The sequence below is a fragment of the Notothenia rossii genome, assembly GCF_949606895.1.
Source record: "Notothenia rossii genome assembly, chromosome: 5".
NCBI lineage: Eukaryota > Metazoa > Chordata > Actinopteri > Perciformes > Nototheniidae > Notothenia > Notothenia rossii.
This window is the reverse complement of record NC_136903.1, coordinates 41,212,534-41,236,873: the sequence shown is the minus strand read 5'-3', so window position 1 is coordinate 41,236,873 and position 24,340 is coordinate 41,212,534. Positions and strand designations below refer to the sequence as shown.

The window sequence follows — 24,340 nt, the reverse complement described above, 5'->3', positions numbered from 1 at the left end:
TGTAAGGTCAGGTTCTGGAGCCGGAAACATGGCTGTAAGGTCCGGTTCTGGGGCCGGAAACATGGCTGTAAGGTCCGGCTCTGGGGCCGGAAACAAGGCTGTAAGGTCCGGTTCTGGAGCCGGAACCCTGGCTGCTGGGCGTGGAGCAGAAGCCTGGACCCTGGCTGTGTAAGCCAGGTAATGGAGTATGGAAGCAAAGCTGCGTGGGCCGGCACTGGAGCACGGAGCCACGGCTGCTGGGTCTGGCGCTGGAGCCGGAACCATGGCTGTTGGGCGCGGAACCCTGGCCTTGCGTCTCTTAGGAGTTTTTTGGAGGCTTCGTGGAACCCCAAACTCCAGACCAGACCCCAAGAAAGGGTCAGAAAATGAGGACTGGCTCTCAGGGCTACGTGAAAAAATCCTAAGCCACTCGGGCAACAAGCTCCAGAGCCTAGGCTTGCGAGCAACCTCCTGACGTGCCTCCTTCAACGCAGCCTCTCTACCCCGTCTAGATGAGGCGCCTTTCCACATATAAAAAATATACTCCAGAGAATATCCAAGACGTTCCGCCTGTAGCTTCAAAAGGTCTGCTAGGTCCATTTTAAGGTTGGTTCATACTGTCACGGTTTGTGAAACAAGCAGGACCCAAATGCAGATGTAAACTGAAACTTCCTTTATTTCAAGGCTATGATATCTATGTACAATGACAAACAGAACACTCACCGCAGAACTAGTCAGGGAACAAGACGAACCGACCAAGACAGACAGACAACCCAGAACTTAAATACACACAAGACTCAATCACACAACAAGACACAGGTGAGGAGGGAGGAGAAAACACAGGGGCCCAGGTGAACATAATCAGACAATTAGACAAACCAGGGAAACTAATGACAAGACAATAACCCAAAGGAAAACATGACATGGAAAACAGCAAAAACACCCAAACCTACAAAACTATAAACGTGACATAACATGAGAATCGTGACACTGACTGAAGCAAACCTTTAGACCTTGCTGGTTGGGAGCTTCGCAGCTTGGTTCTTTATTGTGCCTTTAATATTGAAGTATCAGTTTATATGACAAATAGTCTGTTTAAAAACGTTTATTTATTTGTCCCTTTTTTGAGAATTAAATTATTTAAAAGAGAAAAAATATAGAAATGTCCAGATGCGATTGAAAAGTAAGATAGCTTATTCCAAAAAAGGGAAAAATAAATAAACGTTTTTAAACAAACTATTTGTCATATAAACTGATACTTCAATATTAAAGGCACAATAAAGAACCAAGCTGCGAAGTTCCCAACCAGCAAGGTCTAAAAACTGTTTGCTTCAGTCAGCCACACCAGTAGGCTGCAGCACCTCTCGTTTTATGCTGCAGCACCTCTCGTTTTATGCTGCAGCACCTCGTCCTGCCAGAGTAACGCACTAAACGCACTAACGCATTTACTCTTTTAAATATAATAATTGTTTCTCTCCCCACGAGTGAATCACAAACAAAGGACAGAAAACAAATGGATATCGTGGTCACTACAATAGTAAAAAAAAAATCATTATAGTATCCGTACAAAACAAAACCATTACTTGTAGTGAAAAACACCCTTGAATGATGGGATAGTAGACTAAAAGCTTTAGGAATCCAAACTATAAAATATAATAAGTACCCTGTATCAAGATTGATGCAAAACAAGTGACATTTTACCTTTTTAGAGAGATTTAGGAAGAAAAAAACCCACTTCTGGGGTCATTTGGGTGGATTTGCCATATCTCTGGCCCCCCTCGGTCGAATTTGATTGACACCTCTTTTGAACCGTTAGAGCCAATAGAATCAAGGGGAAGTTCCTAACATCCATCTACACGTTACCATTGAGGAGTGAGAGTGATGCTCATGCAGCTTGCCCAAACCGAAAGCTATGTTACGCTCGGAAAACTGAAAACTGAAAACTAAGTTATAGCCATAAATATGATGATGGATTATCAGTAATCATTTCAAATTAAATGGACACAGAGACATTGGATTAACCTTCAGCAGCGTTTTTATCGTTTTAATGCCATTGAACAAAACTTTTGATAAAAAAGCAGCAAAGGTAAGACGTATTTGCCGTTTTGGCTCCGTAAAGCTACGTGGTGTGTTGTCTGGGTTTGCCTTTGCTGCCCTGAGTTTTGGTCGCACAGTGATGATACTTATACCTCTAGAAACTGTGGATATCTTGTTTGTGCAGATCCGATAAGTAATAAAGTATTTATACCGTGAGTTCTGTGCTAAGTGCGTTAGCATTTTTTCGCTCAGGGCTAATTCAGAGGCTTGATATTACCCTTGTGTTTCGTTCAGCTAAAAATCGTTAAGATTGTCTGATAGCTGAGTTTCTTCCTGTTAAGTGGGTATGACACATTCATTCATTGAGCCCCATGCCCACGGTACCGGGGGCATGGGGCTCAACTGGTTAAAGAAATAATAATTAAACAAGCGAGTGCCTGTTTTTCCTGGCCAAGATCAGGGTCCTTGAACACAACACAAGCCTATCATTTCATCACGTGGTATATGTCTCGTCTGACAGGGGTGTAGTGCTGACGGAGCACTTTAAAAATTAATAAACAAGAATACAGGTTAAAAGGGGAGTGATTTGTAAAATATCCAAAAAGAAAAAGAAAATCTGCTTACAGTTCTGTTTCATATGGATGTTGATGTATCCTTAGATCTCTTAATGTTCCTCTCAAAGTGCAACAGATTGATGCTTTTAACTTCAACATTTAAAAAAAAATCTTCCTGGTGGAGCATGCCCCCGGACCCCCCGAGAGGAGGTTAGGTCCACCCCTCACTTAAATCATGTTCACATGGATAGGATTCTAAATGTGCACATATCTTGTGTCCATATCTTTCTGTTTTGGTGGTCATGCCACAACCGTGCATGTGCATGCATACACGAGTCATGGTAAGATATCTGGATTAAGAGGTTGCTTTTTCTTTGCACAGCATGAACGAAAGGCCAAATTAATGGGCTGTGATTTTAGTTTTTTTAAGCAGAGGTCAATAATTTGTACGGCCCTCAGAGGATGTTGTAAAAATTGAAATGGCCCTTGAGAGCAAAAAGGTTCCCCACCCCTGGACTCGACGGTCAAAGCCAATACTATAGACAGCAGTTCAGTAAAGTCATCAAAAAAGCTTGCACAGTATTTGGGTGGTCTATAGATATTTAGGAACAGAGCTCGAGAGAAGCATTTCAGCTGAAGGGCCACATATTCAAAAGAAGCAAAGTTCCCATAAGATGTCTTCCTGCATTGAAGTAGGAATGATTAAAGAGTGCTTACCTGTTGGAGTTCAGCGGGTGTAGAGAACCGTGCAGTGACCCCACTGATCATGGAGGCGAAGGAGAAGGAGCCCACGCCATATCTGAAAATATAGAGAGTGAGTTTATCATGTTGTATACAAAGTTGGTACGGAAAAAGATGGAACAACATATTTTTTAATCGTTAAGAGTACTAATCTCAGGCACGTTTAAATATAGAAGGAATTTCTATTTTCAAGAAACAATTTAGCATTAAAAAATAGTACTAAAGACAAGATTTTACACCATATTTAAATATACAAAGAACTGTAAAAGCTAAAAAAAAAAAAAAAACACTTAGGATAAGGAAAATATGACAATATATGGCAAACTAAAATGAATTATATGTTAAAGTGGAGGGCTGTTCAGCCATGTGTGCAAACATAGCAGCACTGTCCAAGTCTGTTCACGGTTTCTGATCCAATAACAAGTCCTTAAACACAGAGCCCATACCGTGTTCCTGTTGGTGTTTACTTCCTGTCTGTAGCCCATACCGTGTTCCTGTTAGTGTTTACTTCGGCTGCAGTCGAATAGTCCAAAACATCAGCTACTATCGTCTATTCCTATCGTCTATTCCTTAACCTCTGTGTGAAACGTCACAGGGTTAACCTGTTAAGCCCCATAGCCCCCATAACTGTGTCTCAGTGCTTCTTAACATTTAATATACTATGAATGTGTCTTACTCACTTAACGGGAAGAAACTCAGCTAACTGACGATACGAACCATTTTTACAGAAACAAAACACAAGTCACACAAGAAGCGTCTAAATTAGCCCTGAGCAAAAAATGCTACTGCATTTAGCAGTTACAGTGTTTCCCCCAAAAAAATAACAGTTTTTTATTGTATTTCATAATTACAGGATATAATATTAAAATTACAAGAATAAACGGTTTATTGATATGTGTGATGTATTTTAACAACAACAAAAAACTGTAGAAATGGAATACATTATATTAATCTGTTTTTTTAACAGTTTTTAAATGTGAATTTAACAAAACTAACCGTAAAAATAAATGATTATCCGTTGGCAAAATTAGCTGCATATTCTTTAATTTTACAAAAAAATACTTTTGTTATATATATCACTGTCAAATACATAACAAATACCGTTAATACTCATTTAAAACATTTATAATTGCAAGAAAAAGAGTAAAGAAAGAAATATTTTTGCTTAATTTAACCACTATTTTATATTGATAAACTGAAAAAACACAGGTATTGACTATCCTTTTATAGTAAAAAAAAAACAACATTTTTACACATTTTGACTTGTATTACTTTGAGGATTGAATTGTTAAATATGTGAATTTCAGGTTATAAAAACTGTGTAAAACCATAGAGTTAAATACAAAAAAAAAAGTTGACTGTTATTAACATGTTGGGTGCGAATTCCTGCCAGAGCACAATGCAGATATAAAATGATGCTATAACCCACAAGTAACAGCCATAGACTGTGGGTTATATAGGAAACATTTGTCTATGCCATCATACATCTATAAACTAGCTCATAGCTGTCAGCATTCACTGCAGGCAAACCTAATGTGACCATTCACTTATGATTTCTAAGTAGAAGAAGAAGATATACTTTATTAATCCCTCAGAGGGAAATGTCTTCTCTCACTCTGTTGTGTTTAAACAAGTTACACACACAGGGAGGATATACAAGCACTAACAGAGTTCAGCGCGTTCACAACCCAAAAAAGCTGTGTCAATTTCTGGCATCATTTAGCTTTTCCCAGATGATCCGATATGTGATCTGTAGCGATTGTTACAACTGCACCATGTTTGTTAGGAAAGTAGCTTTTAGAAATGTATCAATGGACTAAAATGTGTGACTTTAACTCAATATTTAAAACACAGAGTGATTGGCGCACAGTATGCAAAAACATATTGAGTTTCAGTGTAACTCAATATGTCATCTTCCCCTCGGCCTTATCACACTAGCATGTACAATTTAGCCTATAACATTCATTTCATTTCATTTCAAACCTTTATTTAGACAGATTGGTCCCTTGAGATCATCGATCTCATTTACAAGGGAGACCTGCATCATTTAGTTCCACATGAAACATAAAAACAACAAACAAACAAACAACAGAGGATATCATATTTACATATTCAACATTTACAAATACCCAGAGTGTCAGAAAGCATTTCATTTAGACGTGCCTTAAATACATTCAGAGAAATAAAAATGCTCAATTTCAATTTTGCCTGTAGACTGTTCCAAGCAAGTGGTGCTGCACACATAAAAGCTGTCTTACCTAAGACAGTCCTTACTCTTGGCACATCTAACAAGACTATATCCTGTGATCGCAGACAATAGCTGCTCGCAACTTTCTGCTTTATCAATGAAGAGTTATAATACGAGAGTTTGCCCAACATAGCTTTATAGATAAAAGTGTACCAGTGACTGAGCCGCCGTACAGTGAGTGATGGTAAACCTGCCTTGGTATACAGTGTACAGTGATGAGTAAGTGCTTTACAATTTGTGACAAATCTCAGAGCACTATGATATGCAGCATCTAGTTTGCTCAGGTAGTTGGCAGGTGCATTCATATACATCGAATCACCATAGTCCAGCACAGGTAAAAAGGTCACAGTGACTAGCCTTTTCCTGGCCTCAAGCGAGAAACAGAACTTATTCCTGAAAAAGAAACCTAGCCTAACCCTCAGTTTTTTAAGCAGGTTATTGACATGAAGTTTAAAAGAGAGACAGTCATCAAGCCAGATACCAAGGTATTTATAACAGGCAACAACTTCAAGTTTTGTTCCTTGCGTTGATACAATATCTAAAACAGGCTCTGGTGTCTTTTTAGCTTTTGAAAAAAGCATTATCTTGGTTTTAAACACATTTAAAAGAAGCTTTAGTTCAGAGAGCTGAGTCTGAATAATGTTAAAAACAGCCTGTAATTTAACAACCGCCTCCTGAATGGAGGGACCTGCACAGTACATCACGGTATCGTCCGCATAAAAATGTAAAGTAGCTTCATCCACATTTTCACCTAAGCTGTTGATATATATGGAGAATAAAAGTGGACCTAAAACAGAACCTTGAGGAACACCATTAGCAATGTTTAACCACTCAGAAGACAGCCCATCAAAGTGAACACATTGGGACCTTTCAGAGAGGTAGTTCACAAACCACCCCACTGCATGGCTGGATATGCCAATACTGAGTAGCCTCTGTTTTAAAACGCGATGATCAACGGTGTCAAACGCTTTGGAAAGGTCAATAAACAGAGCTGCACAACTCTGTTTATTATCTAGCATACTAGTAATATAATTTACCACTTTCATTATTGAAGTGATGGTGCTATGTTTCTTCCTGAAGCCTGACTGATGTTTAGACAGGATGTCATTTATACATAAAAACTCCTTTACTTGTTCACTCACAAGTCGTTCGAGCACCTTAGCCAGAACTGACAATTTAGAGATTGGCCTATAGTTATTTAAAATAGTTGCCTGCCCTCCTTTTAGCAAAGGCAAGACATAAGCAGACTTCCATACTTTAGGAATTGTATTTGTGCTGAGGGAGAGGTTAAAAAGAGAAGTAAGAGGTGGAGCAATACAATCTGCAGCTATCTTTTAAAAGGAAAGGTTCTACGTTGTCCGGGCCAGCCGGTTTCCAAGGATCTAACTTGGATAAAGCTTCATGGACAATACCAACAGTTAAAGGAGTAAAACTGAAAGGGTTTTCCAGACCACATTGTTCAGAGTCAAGGACTGGAGCGTTCACAGAAGCAGAAGCACAGTCAGTGACAGAATCAAACAGAGAGCCATAAGAGACAAAATGCTTATTAAAGCAATTTAGCATAGTAGCCCTGTCTGATATAATGCCAGATGCTGTGGTGAGGCACGGAGGTAGCTCATTTGGGATATCACCAGTCGAAATCGATTTTATGGCTTTCCAAAATTTCCTAGGATTATTCAGGTTTTCTGTGGTAACTGACAAATAGTACTTTGACTTAGCACTTTTGACATGTGAAGTAAAGCTATTCCTTAGCTGCCTAAAGCGTAGCCATTCTACCTCTGAGCCTGATTTCCGAGCCTTTGCCCAGGCATTGTTTCTCTCATGAAGGAGACTGGACAGTTCAGCAGAAAACCAGGGATTGTTTCGTCCCTTCACTCTAAATTTACCCAGAGGTGCATGTTTATCTATAATTTTCATAAAACCAAGATACAAATAAGACCATGCAGTTTCTACATCAGCACACAGATCGATTTTTCCCCAATCAAAATCAAACAGATCATGTAAAAAACCCTGCTCCACAAAGTGTTTTTTATCTCTCTTTGTGATGATGCGTGGTTTAACTTTTTGGACCTTAGTGTCCCTAATTGTGGCTACAACACAGTAGTCACTCACATCATTAGCAAATACTCCCACAGATGAGTATTTATATGGAACATTTGTTAAAATGAGATCAATTAAGGAGGATTTATTTGGGGACTTAATATTTGGGCGAGTAGGACTGTCTATAATCTGAGTAATGTTCAAAGAGGTACACAGGTTTTTAAAATCCTCTGACACAGAAGTTAACCAGTCCCAATTAAAATCACCAAGCAGTACTATTTCCTTGTAGGAAAGTTGAGATAACAGATTTGCCAATGAAGATAAGGAGTCCTTGACAGCCGAGGGGGCCCTGTAGCAACCCACCACCATGACCTGTTGACCCTTTGTTACTTCGACATTCACAGCTAAAAATTCTAGTTGTTTACTAACAGATTTGGAAACCATATTTGTTACACAAAACTTATTTTTCACATAAATGGCAACGCCACCACCTTTTTTAGGACGGTCAGTGCGATATACATTGTAACCATTTATGTAAATGTCAGAGGCCAAGATGGATTTGTCTAGCCACGTTTCTGATAAGACAATGACATCAGCATCAGTTGAACTCGCCCAAATACGGACAAAATCTAATTTAGGTAACAGACTGCGCACATTTAAATGAATTAAACCTAACCCCGATCTAGAAATAAAATCAGCAGGAGTAGCTATTTGACTAAAACTACTAGGTGGACCCGGATTTGGCTGTACATTTCCTGATAGTAACAACAATAAAAATACCAAGCACCTTTTCCTCTTAATCAACACACATACTTTGCCAGCTGTTCTAGAGTCACCAGCAAACTTCGCGAAAGTGAGATTAGAGTTCAAAAAACAATTCTGAAGGACCATCGTGGCAGGCATGTGAGAAAGACAGACATTTGACGAAATGAATGTCCAACTAGTGCAACAGTGCAACTAGCAATTGTTTGTGCAACCCATCCGAACCTGTACAGGGGATGTCCACTGCGGGCGGCAGAACAGACCCAAATCCAGCAGAATTTTCAGGATGACTAGCGAACTTCTCCTTGTCCAGCACAGTCAAAAAAAGGCACAGCAGAAACACGACATTTGCCATTTTCCCAGTCCAGCTCAACAGCATCCACGATGTTCCCGAAGCAAAACCACGTCAGGGCAGCAGCAAGGAAATAGGCAAGCAGCAGTGTGGCAACACTCCGGTTTCTCCGCGGTATCTCCAGACCAGGCCTCCCCCTCACAGTAGCACCCAACAGGTGGGAGTAGGTCTCTAACAGCAGGTGGATAGCGGCCTTCAGCCGTGGGAACCACCACCAGCAGAAGCAGAAATGGGTGGACGGCAGGCCCTCAAACCGCGGCAGATCCTCCACAACATAACAGCCAGATTCTGAATATCAAAACCTTGTTAGCCGTTAGTGCTACCACTATGTTAAATTGGTATTAGCTTTGCAATTACAGTAAAACAAGCAACCTATGTTGCCCTTTTAGACGTCTAATAATATCCAACTATTCAAATCCATCATATTAAAGAATAGGCCTTCACCAAAGCATGTTGACAAAGCTAGTAACTACAGCAAAATACCTTTAAAATCCAAGTCAATTAACTTAAAGAGCCTGTGACACGATTTTCCCCCATCATCCAAACCCATCAATTTGAGTAAATATTGTCCCCTTGAAAACCGTTACTGAACTGATTTTGGATATTTGTACTTTGATAACCATTAATCTGCCCTTCAATGTTGACCATTTCCTGGATCTTCTCTGGGATTCTTCAAGTCCCGCCAAATTATGGGTGACGTCAATGCGGGCACAGCGCTCCAGCTGCACCGTTCAGGATCCCAGCATCTGCATGTAAACGCACGATGGCGCACACAGCAGACAGCGATGACAGTTTAATTTTGAACGTGTCTGAGAGCTCATATGAGGCTGAAGGATTGGTTTATTTTGTATCTGTTAGAAGTTTAGGAATTAGGTGCGTCAATATGGGCGATCATACGGTCATGTAGCCAGTGGTGGACTGGGATTAAAAATCAGCCCGGGACTCTCGACCGGCCCACTTCGGTACAACTAGTAAATTGTCAACGGGGGGAGTGGGGGATGTGCTAGTGATTTATCCGACCGGCCCACTTCGGTACCGGCCCATCGGGATTCGTCCCGATGGCCAATCCGCCACTGCACCCAGCCCAGCCCACGTAAACTGTCAACGGGGGGAGCCTCGCTGCGGGGAAACGGTGGACCTAGTGTCCCGATCGGAGTGGGAATAATAATAATAATAATCCGTGCATTTTATCCATTAATTTCCCCGACATTATGGTAAAAAAAAACACACGTTTAATCCATGTTGGTGTACTACTACAACCAGTGGTGTAGTGGGGATGTTTTTACTGGGTGGACGGGGTGGTGGGTGGACGGGAGACACTATGGACGCGCTCGTGAACTGTCAACGGGGGGGGGGGGGGGCTTGGGGACCTCTGTGTCGCCTGTCAGCGCAACTTACATGATGCCGTTTAGACAATATAATAATAAGGGGCGGTGCCGGCTGTCAGCGAACCGATCCGGCCTTTCTGCGCGACTATCACTCAAATGCGGGACATAGTCTCAATGTGTGGGACGCGGGACAAATAATAAAAATGCTGTGTGTGCAGTCCTGCACAGTGCGGGACACCTGGTCACCCTACACACACAGTTCTGCCCCTCACACACACACGCTTCAAATCAAGTTGCATAAATGCTTGAGCTAAGTTTTTATTATAATCACTGTGAAATCTGCCTATTATGTTTTCGTCATTATTACAACAAACACACACTTGCAACTGATAACACTGGCAATGATTTTAGATGTATTAGACTATTTAAAAAAGAAATCATGCTTCAAATAAGTGGGGGTACGACGTACCCCCGCGTCCAACGCCCACTACACCACTGACTGCAACTACAAAAAGCTAAGGTTTGTTTTCTCATCAGGAAATGCAGACCGGCTCAAACAAAAGATTTTTACATCATCATCCTCACGATCATTTAATGTATCATATGTTCGCCGAATTGACATGAAAGCACTAATAAATGTAGTTTCATCCACTTGAGTTTACAAAAATAATCAATTTGTTTTTATATCACATCCGACGGGAGGAAATTCAGCAGCTCTCACTACCGATTTTTAATCCTAATTGAATCATCATCTTCACCACGATCATTTATGTTTATGTTCGCCGAATTGACATGAAAGCACTGACAAATATGAATATACTGTAGTCAACTTCATTAAAACGTTATTAACGTGCCTAAACTTAGTAATTCACAATTTCTACGCATGACAACACACTTTGTCCGTGTTTGGCTCTCTCGCCGCACAGTGAAGCGTTCCCGCATTGACGTCACTTCCGGCTTCCCCCAAAACCTCAAAATGAGTCGAAGGAATTTTCCCGCGATGTTCGAAATTATTGATATTTATCGGAACGGTATCGCTTTTTCTTTTTTAAACTGACGGTTCGAGATTACTAGTAGCCCACTATTTCATTGCACAACAGTTGTTGGGTTCGTGTCACAGGCTCTTTAAATATGTATTGTGATAATGTCCCACACAGCTAGTTGGTTACAACAATCTACAGTGATGTCACAGGAATTTCAGGCAGCAGGTAGTTGAAGGTTGAAGGTTAATCCATTTGCTATGGCTACAACTGCCTCGTGGAACAACAACGTTTTCCTTTCTGTTTGTTTAATATAGGAATGCATCTTTGTCTATCACACTTTGCTTCTGTAGATCTCCCATCTGACTTTATTGTGAGCTTGTGTTTTCAAAAAGTACATTGAGCATGTTTTATGAGACTGAACAGTCTCGTACAGAGGCGCGGGAAGGTATTTTGAGTGGGGGTGCTGAGGAGCTGGACTCCAGTGAACACTATTACGGGCACTATAGAGCACGCATAAAAGCACGAGCACCAGGGGCGCTACAGTGGAATGTTCTACTGCAACACTCCCCACACGCAAACACACAGTACACCCGCGACTGTTACAATGAAGGCTCGATAATCAGCTCACGGCATATAGGCAGGGGTAAAGTGTTATTTTTTACGACTGGGGAGCGGACCTCACCTCCTCTAGGGGGGTCCGGGGGGATGAAATATTGAAGTTAAAAGCATCAATCTGGTGCACTTTGAGAGCAACATTAAGAGATCTATGGGTACATCTCTCAACATACATATGAAACACAACTGTAATCAGATCTTATTTTTCTTTATGGATATTTTACAAATCACTCCCTTTAAAACGGTATTCTTGTTTTACTGCCAAATAGTATTTCATAACTGTTTTTCCTTTAGTCTCTGTTTTTATAACTATAATGATCATATGAAGGTGTGCCGCGGAAATAATCTTTTGAATAATTTGTGACCAAACCGTTTGAGACCCAATTTGATAACTTAAGACTAAACTAGTCCTTTAGCTCACCTGAGTCTCTCAGTCTGAGAGGAGAGGACTCTCCTCCAGCTTGTTCTGGAACAAACAGCTCTTTATGTCCGTTAGTGCAGCTAGCTAATCAGATGCTAACAATACGGTCCCTGCTGGCACCGGTCCCTCTCTCACCCTCTCTCTCTCTTTCTCTCTCTCTTCCTCTCTCTCTCTCTCTCTTCCTCTCTCTCTCACACACACACACACTAAATGCGCTATTTCCACAGACACACAGAGCCGAGCTTGAATGACACAAGCACACTTTTATTTCCATGCAACTCTCTGATTGGTCTGGTGTCTTGCCCAGGGTTCGAGTTACGTGGGAGCCAATGGGAGATGAGCTCCCATAAGGAGGGGCCTGAGCTCCCACGGACCCAGTGAAAGCAAACATCTGTGGGGGTCGCTAATATACATTACCAACAACCATTATTTTGATCACAAATAATGCATTTTTCAATGTAATGAGTATTATTTTTCGTTAACGAGGTAAATAGGCAAACAAAACAATGTTTTCCAAAATAACTACGCATCTTATTCTCTCTTGAATGACAATATGCCTGCACTTCACCTCTAAGGTGCGCAATAAAATATTGCGCAATCTATGCCTGTGAGGCTGTGAACGTGATGCACGGGCCTAAAGAATGAACCGTTATATCAACAGACATTCAAATATATTGACAAGATGCACACATACATACTACGAGTACCATAGGCTAGCAGACGATTACCATGTCGCCCAAAAAAAGGCCACTGCCGCCGACGGGGTCTAGCCTGGCTAGTTTTGGTTTTCTCACAACGAAACAAAAAACAGCTTTTGACAACCAAAATGCACCTGCTAGGACAGGGGTTGGCAACCCGTGGCCCACGGGCCGCATGCGGCCCTTTAAGCCCTCTGCTCTGGCTCCCTTGAGTTTAGACAAAAATAAGAAGGAAATAAAATAAAAGTATTTGTAGGACTATTTATATTTTGTTGCATGGTTGAAAATGTTTCGTATATTGTATTTTGAGGTGATACTGTGACACATAAATAAAAAACAAAAAATATGCGTCATATCCTGCTATGGTCCCGCGCGAGCGCCTTTTCCTGCGGGTGAAAACCTGACCCCCGGCTCGATGAGCGAACTATGGATAAATAAAAGAACAGTACCGGAGGAACACAGGATTTAATTCTGTGTGGACAGAGTTATATGCTTTCACAGCAAGTGATGCTGGTTTACCGGTATGTTTGATATGTAGAGAGAAGTTGTCAAAGGTGCTGCACTACAGCCTTTACATATCGAGGAACAACGGGAACAACAACACGGAGAGGAAGACAGCTGACGATCTTCAGTCATAATTCAATGGGGTATGTAATTTATTTCAGAAAACACTTTTTGTTATATTCCATGGAATGCTCTTAACATCCCGATAGCAATGAATATATTAAATGCTTTGACAATAAATACATACAAAAATTAATCTCTGGAAGCCGTAGCGCTGTAAAAAGCACGACCAATCATCTGAGCCGGTGTCGGTACCAGATGTGTTCGGGGTACCATATGTGTTCGGGGTCCGTCTCTTACCAGTGACGTCACGACGTAATGACGTCACGCATTGTGATTGGCTCTACGGTAATTTACCCACGCTGTCTAGAGTATAGAGGGGTTTTTTGATCATTACATTACATTGTATTTAGCTGACGCTTAAGTGCATTCGACCAACAAGATAAAAACTTGAAGAAATACAATAAAACTTGAAGAAAAACAAAGACGAATGAGGAGAAGAACAAGAGAAATCGAAGGTAAGAAGTATAAAACGTAATATGGTAGGTAATATGTAATATGTTCAGTGCCGTTGGTACGTTAGTTCAAACAGTAACAACGGACTATTTTTCTTAGCGTATGCATGTCAATTTAAATCAATACATACAACTATTTCACAAGTACAATATTTTCTTAGCCCTAATACTTAATACTACTTATTTCGTTTTGATTGTTATATTTGATTATATTATATATTATCAATAAATTATATATTATATATCAATATGATATACTTTTCTATATAATAGATTATCAAAAAAAGTATTTATTAAGTAAGGGATAATGTGCAGCAATCACAATCAAGTCCACAATCGAATCCATAAAGACAAAGTAAATCTGTTTACAGTTGTTTCATATGTATGTTGAGAGGTATCCATATATCTCTTCATTTTGCTCTCAAAGTGCACCAGATTGATGCATTTAACTTCAATATTTAAAAAAAATCACTCCAAAGGGAGTGCTTGTTCTTCCTTCTGTCTGTCTGAATCTGAGTATTCTCATGTTCCGATTAACCCAGCCAAATGTTTCTTCTTTTGTGTCTTGATGTGATCTTGAGTCGAGGCTGATCCTCTTGCTGTGGTCCCGCATCCTGGATCCTCTATCCTGAGTTCTGGATTAAGTCGTGGACTTCGGGTCGTGGCTGAACCTGTCTCTGCGGTCCTGCCTGGGTCTCGTCGTGCTGCCTCCCTGAAGGCTCCCACAGGATTGTTGACATCTTCGTGGATTCATCCTATTATTATAGACGCATGCATTTCCTAACATTTGGTCTACCTATGTTGCAAATGTATTATCTCCTCGATTTACACACGGCATCTATTGCACGTCTGTCCGTCCTGGGAGAGGGATCCCTCCTCTGTTGCTCTCCCCGAGGTTTCTCCCATTTTTCCCTTTAAACTGTGGGTTTTCTCTTGAAGTTTTTCCTTGTACGATGTGAGGGTCTAAGGACAAAGGGTGTCGTTTTCTTCTCATACTGATATTCTGAACAAACTGCTGTTGTATTAGCTATAAAATGTCTTTACTGTAGGGTATTTTTTATTATTTGTACAGCACTTTGGCTCGACCAAAAATCGTTTATAAATGTGCTATATAAATAAAACTTGATTTGATTGATTTGATTTGAAAGGGTGTGCGCCAAGGTTCCATATTAGGACCAATAATGTCACCATATACTGTATGTAAATAATCTCGAATAATCTTTCAAATGCTGCTTTTCATTTTTATGCAGATGATACTGTTATTTATTGTTCATCCTCTTCTATAGAGCAAGTCTTGATTTCCTCCAGTCTGCCTTTGATGTTATTCCATCCCATTTATCTCAACTCAAGTTAGTATTAAATGCAGACAACTCCAAACTCATGATATTCTCAAATCGCAAAAAGTTTACTTATTTTCTCCCCAACATTTGTACTGTTCAAGGGACTGACATTGACATTGAAAGGGTCACTACATACACATATCTAGGTTTTATTATTGATCAGAACTTATCTTTCAAGTCACACACTGAAAATGTTGTTTTCAAATTAGGTTTCTCCTTTCAGACAAGGAAACATTTGATCTCTGCAACGTTTTTACCAGTATTGGATTCTGGTGATCTGCTTTACATGAATGCCTCTGACCAGTGCCTAAAGAGTTTGGATACTGTGTACCATTGTGCATTATGTTTTATTACATATATATATATATATATATATTGTGAGTTTGGAATAAATATGCACTTCATGAAAATTATTAGTTGGTTACTGTTAGTAAAAAAACAGTAAGGTTAATACTGGATGTTTGTTACACTTGGATATGTTTTCTGTAACACTTGTAACATAATTATTCTCCGGTTTATGCATTTGAGTGACTTGCAGTTAATGCTCGACATTCAATTCAAAACCTTTATTTATCCAGGTAAAATCCTATTGAGATCAATGATCTATTTTTCAAGGGAGACCTGCAGCAGTAGGTTCCACATGAAGACATAAAAACACAAACAACAGAACAACAAAAGGACATCATACAGCAAAAAATACAGGGATTACAATTTACATATCTATCCACATGTACAGGTACCAACAGCATCTGACTGTGGAGCATCCAACCGAGCTTGAAGTCAGTCTCTCTCTCTCGTTTTATCTATGAGAGCTAATTTTTGTATTTTCTTTAATTTGTCTAGCTCTTACGTTGTTACTGATTGTGTACGAGTTCATGTGTTTGAGCATGTGCAGTCTGTCCTAAAGTTTGAAGGATTATTTGAATTATTTGAAGTATTAAAGTAACGTGGTATGGCAGGAAAGTTCAATCTGGTATATTCCTTTTAATGTCACCTTATATATATTCATGTGTGTTAAATTAGAAGGGAAAAAGTATCTTTTCCCTCCCCCAATATATTGAGGTGAAGTCCTTGTGTTTAGAGAGAGATGTGAGCAGGGGACACCCTTATTTGGGGATAGCTCCAAAACTCTGGAATGTTTCCCTCGTAAAAGAAGGGTGTGCGTTACACATGCTTGGAGCAGATGTGTGTGTGTTTTCATTGCAGTAAATATATGTGCTACATGATTACTGGTCAACTATACCTCTGTTCTTATTCTTTCATGTGTGGGTACTAAATGGCTACAAACATTGTGGAGAAATTAGCTTAAATATCTTTTATTACTCTATATGAAATGGAAGCAGTTTTTTATGACAGGGACGAGAGAGTTGGGGGAGGGGACACATTCCGAAGAGTTTCAGCATGTCAATTATCAGGGAAATCGACTTGTTTTCAATAGATATGTGTGGTTGGTTACTTTGTATTAATAATAACAGTATGTGTAAAGGAAGCTGGAAATATACAATGTGAAACCTTTTTAATTGAAGTAAAGATGTGAACAATAGCTCAAACAAATGGAAAGGCTGTAAGACAAATGAGTGTGTTCTCTATATTAGGCCTGTGTGAAGTTTGACTATTTGAAAAGCATCTCTAATACTGCTTAAGAGCATAGGTAATGTGTTCCTCGTTATTATTGATATGAAAGTAATTAACATGTATTACGTATATTTAGCCAACTATAACAACTATATCTTAAAACATACTTTTAACTTGTGTGTGGTAACCTGAAGGGGGAAGATGGACTCAGGGACAAAGGGCCATAAAGGAGATGTGTGTGTGCTGGCTACAAGCTGCTGTGTCGCACTGATTGGGTGCGACAGGCCATGTGTTGGTCTCTGCCAATAAGATGACCTCTGGGGGAAAGCACGTACACCTCCTCCTCCTGTGTTTTAGTATGAAAGCCTGTGTTTTCCTTTGGTTCGCGCTCTTGTTTTTGACCGGCCGTTCCTGAGACCTGTCTCACACGGTGGTAGAACCTGAGCCCGGAGTACTCTGCAGAGTGCTTCGTGATTCCTTTGTATTTGTATTTTTACCTTTTATCATTAAAACAAGATTATTGTTTAACTTGCATTCTGGTGTTTCTTAATCCCTTCCTTTTTACGAATTTACCCAGCTTATCAAACGACACGCGGAGACGAGGTTGGTTTTAAACATCCTCCAAATCTCCAACAAGTTGTGGAGAGAGAGTAAAACGTAATAAACGGAGGCGCTGTTTGTGACACTCCACACGTACAGAGTTCCTGAGTTTTTATGATTTTGTAATTATCTTTGAAGCCCTAACACATCAGACACTAATTGTATACTCGCAAGGGTGTGCAATATATACCATCAGTTGGAGTCTGCACCTCCAAGGTGTGCAATACATTATTGCGCAATCTATGCCTGTGACTGTGTGCGTGCGCACCTGCATGTGCGCGTGCACGCACGCATGCGTTAGTTTTAAAGACCCCCATAGAGCTCAGTTTATAACTCGAACCCTGGTCTTGCCTCTGTTGCATTCATTGAACACGGGAAATTACACTCCTACCGTCCTCTCTAGTGTCATGATGAGGTTCACGTAAAGCACGGTTAATGTATTATATTATTGAGGTAGAATTGTCCGGGGCTACAGAAAAAAGATTCGGGGCCGGCCAAAATATAATTTTACCAACAATGTGGAATTTATTGGCTACATATTACACAGATTATGCACAGCGGGAGCAGCAATAACCGTCAAATAATAATTCAGACAGGGGAGCTCCGCACCGCCTGCCTCCCGCTAAGGGGTGCTGCAGCGTCCTAAGCACCCCCATTCCCGCGCCCATGGTCTTGAAGGGTATTCTCTTAAAACCCAGGTACAGATGTAGCGATTCATTTCAGACAGTTTGAAACGCGAGGGCCGTGATTGGTACGTGATCTGCCCTCGCTCAAGGGAAAACCTCCAGCTTGACTTGAGACCGCCCCTGTGATAGATAAATGTAATTATAATGAAGCCAGCTGCAATGGATCATTGATCCACCAGAGGGTGCAGTGGGGTTCCACACTGGAGCTCATGTGAAATAAAGTCAGATACAGTACGCTGGATGTACAGCGGAACTTTGTTAAGATCCATATGTCACGGATATCATACTACTGTGCTAAATAAGAGACATGTAATCATTTACAAAACATCACCATGTTGTTATCTAACAAAATAATTTTGTTATTCGAAAAAAACGAACGGGAAGAAATGCAGCCCGGCTCTCGATTTTTAATCCTAATTTAATCATCATCTTCTCCACGATCATTTATGTTTATGTTCGCCGAATTGACATGAAATCAGTGACACATATGAATATACTGTATTCAACTTCATTAAAACGTTATTAACGTGCCTAAACTCAGTAATTCACCAAAAATATGTATATTTTAATGGAGCTTCGTCGGTCGATCAGGATCCCAAAGCGTAGCGGAGGGATCCTCATCTGGATGATGGGTGTTATTTTCCCCATAAGTAACAAGTCGCTGCAAATTATCCCGCTTATTACATGGCCACATTCTCAACAAAGTAACGACATGACTCCCAATATTAATTTAAATGCTTTTATGGATTTAGAAAATGTTTTTATTGATTTAAAAAATTGTTGTATGTATTGATTTAAATTGACATGCATCCGCTAAGAAAAATAGTCCGTTGTTACCGTTTTTTAAACAGTCTGAATGAAACGGCAGCTCTCAGCTGTGTATTTACACAACTAATGGCCCATCAACCACAGCTCTCTCCCCCCCTCCCCCACTGATCTTTCTTCTCCAGCAGCTAAATTAACAGTAGGTTACTCTGAGTGACCATAGACTGTATGTGACAAGCTTACAGTTAGTGACGTAACAACACCATAAAAGCTGGTGGGTTGAAAGCAATACGGGAGGTAAAAATAACTAGAATAATTGTGACTTATTTATTGTGGCTTTTATGTTTTTAGGTATACAATGTTATGTAATTCAGGCTTATAGTTCATCCTTCTCTAAAAGCCTTCAACAATGACAATATTCATAGTAATTTAATCAATCCTTCCAACACACATTGTAAAAATAGCCTACTGTAAGTTAAGAAATCATTCCAATATGTACATCTTCTGATGTAACAACAATAACATTATAAATAGTAACATAGCTGAACATGGTATTGCACATTTAGCTTTGAGTGTTACTGACCTGAGATGTTTTTATTACATGAATTAAGGTGACTGAGGCTTTTTAACATACAGGGATGCAAACTCATCAGGTATGAAAAAGGTGACAAGGATCCGAGCCCCCGGCTCCCCCACCCCACGGAATAACAGAGGATTTCAGCATTAAGAACAACTAAAGCAGCAGTGTTAATAATAACATAAATGCCAAAGAGTCACATCTAATAGAAATATATAAAAGCATTTATTTTAAATTGTGTAGCAGTCAGTTTATAATTTTGGCAGCACTGTTGAGCATTTTGAAAATGTATTTTCGTGCCTCTGTGCAAGGCTTAAGTCTTTTTATCTTTATAGCCTCATGGTGTAAAGTAACTAAGTTCATAAACTCAACAAGTACTATACTTGGGCACAATTTTGAGATACTTGTACTTTATTTAAGTATTTCAATGTTTTGCTACTTTGTTCTTCTACTCCACTACAGTTCAGAGGTACATGCTGTACTTTTCCTCCACTCCATGTATGTAATACCTTTAGTTACTTTACAGATGTGGATGAATGATGTGAAATATAATCAAGTGTTAAATCAGACTTTAGTTCCACCTGGAGTAAATCCACAAGCTACCCTGCAGTATACAAAGTCATTCAAACTAGCTGCACCTTTACCAGCTTTGAGAACACTTTCATGATCAATCATTATAAAACATATCATATATATTATTCTGAAATGGACCAATCTGCACAATGACTACTTTTACTGTCGCTACTTTCACTATATTTTGATGATAATACTTTTCTACTTTTACTTGAGGAACATTTTGAATGCAGGACTTTTACTGTAACAGAGTATTCCTATACTCTGGGACTATTACTTTTACTCAAGTACAAGATCTGAGTACTTCTACTTTTACTCAAGTACAAGACCTGAGTACTTCTACTTTTACTCAAGTACAAGACCTGATTGCTTCTACTTTTACTCAAGTACAAGATTTGAGTAGGCTACTTCTACTTTTACTCTAGTACAAGATCTGTGTGCTTCTACTTTTACTCAAGTACAAGACCTGAGTGCTTCTACTTTTACTCAAGTACAAGATTGGAGTAGGCTACTTCTACTTTTACTCTAGTGAAGAGCTCTCAAGTCTCACGCATTTGGCGTGAGACACACGCATTTCACTCCATTTATGCTCACACGCCGCACCTTGTATTTCTCACGCCGAGATCTCTTTCCAGGGTACCGCCCACCAAGTTGCGCCGCAAATTTGTCAACAAACTAGGCTTGTTTGAGACGCGTGCACTCCACTAGCACCCGTTGGCATTCGAGATACAGAGGGCTTCATGCTCCACTAGCACATGGTCACATTCCGACCATTATTTAAAACAATAGCTGCTTTCACACCGTCTACAGTTTGATTTGTAAAGAGGGAGCTCTGTCAGTTTTCGGATTACCCATTTGCTTTCGGGGAGCCCTATTTTTCAGAGCACATCCTGCTACTAAATATGTCACACGCACGCTCTGTTGACTGGCGTAGCAGCGCGGATGCGATCAATTGCAATAAAAACACTCTTCTACTAATACAGACCGTGTCACTATGCCGGCGGATGTGGCCGTTGTTGAAGCCTCTTCAGGCTCCGCATCGGCAGGCCTCTCCCTCGGTGTGGAGCTGTCAAACTCGACCCTAACGCCGCTTACAGCCGGCCAACTAAAAGTTGTTTTCCGTTCACGTTGTCATTTTTAGACTCCTTCGCTTCTTTGCTTGTGAATCCAAAAGCTGTGACGCTTGGCTGTTTTCGTTTTGCCATATTTTTTATTACAAAGCCAGAGTTTAAAAAATATCAATATGAACATTTCAAATACCGCGCCGGCATCACCGCCATAACCATAGCAACGTAAGTAAGAATGCAACGCCGCCACGTACAGATGGCAACACCCAGACATATTCACAAATATAAAACAAATATTCAGAAACTGTAATGAACAATAACTATTATTTATTTCAAGAACTGTTATTTACAGAAACTCAACATTTCTAATCTGTGTGACACAAATATGCACGATTGTTTTGGGCTCCCCCTATTTATCTCAAAGTCAGCCTTCAGGGGAGCTCCCTCCCTCTTCGGGGGAGCCAAGCTCCCCCTCGCTCCCCCCCATTTCGAACAGTGTCTGTGGCTGAATGGCCAGCAATTAGGTGCGGCGCATTTATCATAGGTGATCAGAGCTAACTGCCTGCCGTCAGATTTTATTTAAAAAACAGATCTGATTTTAAGACTATTTCTGCGCTCATAAAGAATGATAAGAATAAGAATAATGCGTATTGAACTGGTTTCATTAATTAGTGAGTTTATTTAACACTAGAACCGCCAATCGGGTCAATTTGTGCGATGTGTGTTGTGTGTGTGCAATGTAACTTTTTTTCAATAAAATATTAAAGTCTCCCAGTATGTGACTTTTCCTGAAAGTGTGTTATGTAGCACCCTATGTTGTTAAAAATTGCATTCTAATAGCGGGATTTGACGGGTTTAGGTAGGCCTATACAAAAACCTCTGGCGGTTCTAGTGTTAAGGTAATTAGGTACAGTAGAAGCCCTTTTTTATCAGTAACGAATTTAGCAGTTAAACATAAAAGTCAACTAACTGAGGGTCACTTGCAATGACAGTGTTGTGTCTAACTGTAAGCTTGTCACTCAGAGTAACCTACAGTTAATTTAGCTGCTGGAGAAGAAAGATCAAGGGGGGAGGGGGGGAGAGAGCTGCGGTTGATGGGCCATTAGTTGTGTAAATACACAGCTGAGAGCTGCCGTTTCATTCAGACTGTTTAAAAAACTGTAACAACGGACTATTTTTCTTACCGGATGCATGTCAATTTAAATCAATACATACAACTATTTTTTAAATCAATACATACAACTATTTTTTAAATCAATAATTTTTTTTTCTAAATCCATAAAAGCATTTCAATTAATATTGGGAGTCATGTCGTTACTTTGTTGAGAATGTGGCCGTGTAATAAGCGGGATAATTTGCAGCGATTTGTTCCTTATTGGGAAAATAACACCCGTCATGTGTGTGTAGAGGTGTGTGTGGTTAAAACGCTTTCATGAAGTGAAGGAATTTCCTTCTATAAAACAACTGTGGGCAGCAGTGAGTGTCACGGACATGAATTCATAGATCAAGGCAGACTGGTGCACACACTCTCCTGTCCTGCCAGGCGACACGCCCGTTCCAAGCCGTGTCCCTCACTCCTCACATCCAAGCATCCCCACAAGTATATTATGTTGTTACATCGTTTCAGATGTTATGTTTCAGTTGTGCTCTGTCTATGTTCAGTGATGCAAACTTGTCACCTTTCGGCGAAATTCGCCGTTTTGAATCCAAAATAAGTCGTTTGTGTGATTCATGTAGATCTGCAATACAAATATTTTTGGGGTATGGGGGGGGCTGGGACCCGGAGTAATATGAGGCCGTGAGCTGTTATGTGCCATCATGACACGCATGGTGTTCTTTTTTTATATATTATAATGAAGTACGAGCTGTGTGCTTGAGTCTTCCTGCCTGTCGGCTCTGCTCATGGATGTATAATAAGGCTCTGCTGATCCGAGATGATGGTCTAGCTTCAGCAGCTACATTACCTACGGGTGCGTTCGTTAATATTAACTGTGCGTCCGGAGTCACTGTGGCACAGACTGGACCGCTGGTGAACAGCTGTTAGAACGGGCTGTTCAGGTGTTCAGAGCAGAGCTGCCTGTCGGAGCGGCAGAGCGTGATGTGAACTGAAAAGTTTTTCTGTGGCAATATTATTTAAGGAATCGTTGAGCTAGCTAGCTAGCATAAATTGTCACTATCTGCTAACGTTAGCTTTAGCCTTCTATTTCTAATAGTTTTTTTCATAGGCTATAAACAGAGGTGGTATAAGTATATATATATTGTACTTGAGTAAAAGTAGAAGTACTCAGATCTTGTACATGAGTAAAAGTAGAAGTACTCAGGTCTTGTACTTGAGTAAAAGTAGAAGTATTCAGATCTTGTACTTGAGTAAAAGTAGAAGCGCACAGATCTTGTACTAGAGTAAAAGTAGAAGTACTCAAATCTTGTACTTGAGTAAAAGTAGAAGCACACAGATCTTGTACTAGAGTAAAAGTAGAATTACTCAAATCTTGTACTTGAGTAAAAGTAGAAGCACACAGATCTTGTACTAGAGTAAAAGTAGAAGTACTCAAATCTTGTACTTGAGTAAAAGTAGAAGCACACAGATCTTGTACTAGAGTAAAAGTAGAAGTACTCAGGTCTTGTACTTGAGTAAAAGTAATACCTACCTAATTTCACTCCTTCCACCTTTGAATTCCATGCCGTCACAGTAACCCATCCTATACAATTAACCATTGTTGTTCTCTACCGTCCACCAGGCGCCTTGGGGGACTTCTTGGAGGAGTTAGATAATCTCCTCTCACACATCCCTGAAACTGGCCCTCCCGCTGTACTTCTCGGAGATTTCAACCTCCAGACAGGGAAGATATCTGAACTAACATCTCTGTTAACCACCTTTGCTTTCTCACTGTCTCCATCCCCACCAACTCATAAAGCTGGCAATGTCCTTGATCTCATATTCTCAAGGAACTGCTCTACTTCTAACCTCTCTGTAAACCCGCTCCACACATCCGATCACTTCTTCATTTCATTCTCTCTACCCCTTTCCAAACATAACAACCTCATCTCTTCTAACTCTGCTCCTGTCCGCCGTAACCTCCGTTCCCTCTCCCCCTCTACCTTTGCCTCATCGGTGCTCTCAGCCCTCCCTTCCTCTGACTCGTTCCAACTCCTGCCTCCAAACACTGCTGCAAAAACTCTCCTCTCGACTCTCTCATCCTCTCTGGACTTTCTCTGTCCTCTCACATCGCGGCCGGCTCGTCAGTCCCCTCCTGCTCCCTGGCTAAATGATGCACTGCGTGCTAATAGAACCATCCTTCGGGCAGCAGAGCGGAAATGGT

The 24,340-nt window shown here is 40.4% G+C and overlaps 1 protein-coding gene across 4 annotated transcripts in view; it reads right to left on the bottom strand.

Annotated features, from left to right (window-relative positions):
* LOC307041411 (aminopeptidase N-like) overlaps positions 1–24,340 on the bottom strand; it is a 388,536-nt gene that overhangs the window by 251,353 nt on the left and 112,843 nt on the right. For all 4 annotated transcript variants that reach the window (XR_013808750.1, XM_079684804.1, XM_079684805.1 and 1 more), the window contains one exon: positions 3,288–3,369. Coding sequence is in view for 3 of the 4 variants with exons in the window: in XM_079684804.1 (XP_079540930.1) it covers positions 3,288–3,369 (82 nt within the window). In the remaining variant the exon portion in view is untranslated. The remainder of the gene's footprint in view (positions 1–3,287; positions 3,370–24,340) is intronic.